This window comes from Cylas formicarius, unplaced genomic scaffold (genome assembly GCF_029955315.1).
Source record: "Cylas formicarius isolate icCylForm1 unplaced genomic scaffold, icCylForm1.1 PGA_scaffold_7__23_contigs__length_41026272, whole genome shotgun sequence".
Taxonomy (NCBI): Eukaryota; Metazoa; Arthropoda; class Insecta; order Coleoptera; family Brentidae; genus Cylas; species Cylas formicarius.
The window spans coordinates 2,389,231-2,392,389 of NW_026844352.1; the positions used below are offsets into that span (position 1 = coordinate 2,389,231).

The 3,159-nt window shown below is 35.9% G+C and overlaps 2 protein-coding genes across 2 annotated transcripts; one reads left to right on the forward strand and one right to left on the reverse strand.

Annotated features, from left to right (window-relative positions):
- Positions 1 to 1,340: 1,340 nt before the first annotated feature.
- Positions 1,341 to 1,991, forward strand: LOC132704660 (uncharacterized). Its single transcript, XM_060674816.1, has 2 exons — positions 1,341 to 1,651; positions 1,707 to 1,991. Exons 1-2 carry the CDS (start codon positions 1,462 to 1,464, stop codon positions 1,985 to 1,987), a joined length of 471 nt encoding a protein of 156 aa, XP_060530799.1. The 5' UTR covers positions 1,341 to 1,461; the 3' UTR covers positions 1,988 to 1,991.
- A 583-nt stretch (positions 1,992 to 2,574) lies between these two features.
- On the reverse strand, positions 2,575 to 3,159 carry LOC132704659 (dynein axonemal light chain 1). The gene has a single exon (XM_060674815.1). The coding sequence runs from the start codon at positions 3,141 to 3,143 to the stop codon at positions 2,580 to 2,582; it is 564 nt and encodes a 187-aa protein (XP_060530798.1). The 5' UTR covers positions 3,144 to 3,159; the 3' UTR covers positions 2,575 to 2,579.

The window sequence follows — 3,159 nt, forward strand, 5'->3', positions numbered from 1 at the left end:
TTGTTTCTAATAATGTGAATGCTAAGTTCGAGAATAAGATGTAGATGTACTAAACTTTCATCACGAAGCAATTTATGAGAAAAACACTAAATTGTAAAATCTTCTTGGGATGCATCAAATGCAACCTATCGACGCCCAGCCAGGGACGCACTTTAATATCTCCCCAAACATTAATCAATTCCCAAATTTTTGTTCCACCCAAAATTCGGAGAGGAAAAATCGTCGACATACACAGTCCGTAAAATTAATGTTTCAAAAATCGTATAAAAGTAGCAGACTATTGTGCCGCTATTCAATATAAATAGACACATATTTTTTCCCCGACGTTTTGTTTTGTTGTCAAGTCAGCTTTGTGTGCGTCGTCTCATTTTTTATCGTTTGCTCGGCGTATACAGGCTTTATCTCATTTAACATATCACGAAATGGAAATAAGGCTAATTTAACAATTTATTAAACTTTCGGGTAACCCCCATCTGGCTGTCCGCACGCAGTGGACGTTTTGGACAGGAAGTATAGATACGGCGCGACTGAAACGAATATATCATTCAGAAATGGAAACAACTTCGACCTAGAGAAGAGAAAATTTATGTAGCATGTATATGTCGTTGTAGTTTGTGGTTTCAATTTAGAGTTTTTCTAAAGCTTATATACGTAACAGACAATATAGTAGCTCTACTACGGTAGAGAAGCTAATGATTTTCCGCGCATGCATGTACATTTCAATCACTAACCTGCACTTTGCACAGTTTTCTTTCTAAGCAGCATTTCCCCACACTGAACTCGTTTTCCCAGAACATTTAAAGACATCTAGGCATATTTTCAGAAAATACTGCCGTAAAAATGCTGCACGCAAACTTATTGGCGATCTGTCAGCGGCCATGTTGGTGGTTGAATGCCGCAAGGTCATTGGTTAAAAACGACATTTTAAATCTGGTGCATGCGCATGTTGAAAGGCCTTATCAACAAAAAGTTCGTAGTTGCCTCATAACATCCTGAATTATCGTCATAAGCAGGGTCTCTATATCTCTAGTAGCTATACGCATTTACATTAAATAGTTTTCCCGTTTTGAAGACTAATTGCATAGCTAATAAATAAAACTGCTTAAGTTCAAAGTTTCAACTCACAACATGAGAATAAGTTTTTATCATTACATTTTTCTCGTTTTGTCTACTGCTATGCCATCTTTAATCCAGTATAACTTTACATACCGCCGCTTGTTCTTCATTTTTCTCCAGATGAAATTGGAGAAGCAGATTTCTTTAACGTTTTCAGAAGTTTCGAATTCGCTTGCTAGATGTCGCGCAGCATTGGATTACATCTATATGAAATGACAGTTATTTTGTTTTCATAGCTCATTCCGTATTGCGAATATCGAGGCAGTATTGCCCGTTGCATTTATATTGAACTCAAAATTTTTAGTTACCAAGTTTCTTGGTGTTTTGCGTCGTTTGCTTTTCACCATGGGGAAAAATAACACAGGACTAGAAAATTCGCCAAATGGAAACGACGAAGTTGCCCCAAACAACTCCCTAACCATCCCTTCGGAGGAAGAGACGGATTCGGAAACTGAAGCTGAACATGAGTTTGATATCGGAAATTACATGCCAATTCCTTGCGATTCAATCAGCGATGAGGAACAAACGAATAGCGGTAAGTTCATGTAATATTTTTTAAAGTATTGCTAAAGCAATAAATAATTCTGCAGATGCATCAGATATTGAACTGGGGACTATTCAGCTCCCTGAGCCATATTCCTTGTCTGCTATAGAACCTGCAGGAGTGAGTGTAAGCCGGGATGTTTGGTCATATCCTCCACCAAAGGAGTCCGACATTGAACTCAGCGATTCAAAAATTGATGAAGTAAAACAGGTTATGCAAAGTGTCTTGCTGCCCCCGACTGCGGTTCCTGAGTGGGCCAAGAATATTCCAGAGGAAAAATGGAAAGAACATTTGATAAACAAAATACAAAACAAAGAAAAAGGATAAGTTAGTATCTATGTTTTACTGTACTTGTGATTGTGGTTCTCCATGTGGAAACTGGAAATGAATAGTTGAAATACTTCTTAAAATTTTATTTCAGACCATTTTTAGGAAAAGCAAAAATTAAATGCTAAATTAAAATTTTCATTTTATAATTGACTTAACATTTGCAACTGATTATACAGATATCTAAGTACAGATTTGTAATTTCTTATTAAATGGTTTGGACCATCCATAAATTGGGTCCCTCATTGGAGGTCATTTTAATTTAATAATTTATTCAATTCAAACATCAGGCCTAATGTGAATTGTAAATTATGGATGGTTCTCTAGTGAAAGTAGTAAAAGTGTTTATTCAGTAGTTTTTTTAAGGCAAAAGTAAAAAATAAAAATATATTAAATATGTAGATACCATAACATTATTTATTATTGTTGAATGTGTACTACAAAAAAACAGTGAGTTTTTTTACAAAATCTGATACAATTTAAATGGAATGTTTATTTTTTGTAAATGTGCATATCACACTGTTGCTTAGCATTTTTAATCATTAAATTAAACTATAATGTCACACTTTCAATGTTTTATTAATAAAGTTATCTAATTGTCGTCTTCTCTTACTACGGGCTCCCCATCCAACTTTTTTAAATTGGGCAGCCTTTTAGTGGCCTCAATTTTCCAGATTGCCTCCTCCATACCATCATACAAAGGATTGCCGACAAACATTAAGTCTTCCAGCATGGGTAGCTCTTGAAATTTTACAAATTCCCCCCATTCTTTTATTAAATTGTTGCCGATATACAAAACTTTAAGCTTTTTCAACACCTGCACGCCCTTTACTTTCTCAATGAAATTATAAGAGATCCACAACTCCTCCAGCGTGTCTGCGACTCCCTCCAAACCGGAAAAAGATTTTATATAATTCCTACCCAAAGACAATATCTTAAGGTTCTTTAGAGCGCTTATACCGGCTATTTTTTCAATCATATTCGTCGACAGGCTTAATTTTTGGCACTTTACTAGCGCCGACAGGGAATTGTCCATTTTTTCGATTGGCGGCCACTGAAACTGAAAACCCACCTTGATAGCCTCGCCGATGTGCTCATTTGGGTGCTTTTCTTCCCATTTTTTTATTGCATCCTTAATGCTGGTCGGTTTTGACATGTTACATTTCGTTGAT

Bases quoted from the DNA above. Each gene is read 5' to 3' on its own strand.
- LOC132704659 (XM_060674815.1), bottom strand. From the start codon at position 3,143: ATGTCAAAACCGACCAGCATTAAGGATGCAATAAAAAAATGGGAAGAA.
- LOC132704660 (XM_060674816.1), top strand. From the start codon at position 1,462: ATGGGGAAAAATAACACAGGACTAGAAAATTCGCCAAATGGAAACGAC. The intron at 1,652-1,706 runs GTAAGTTCATGT...ATAATTCTGCAG, and splicing joins TGAGGAACAAACGAATAGCG to ATGCATCAGATATTGAACTG.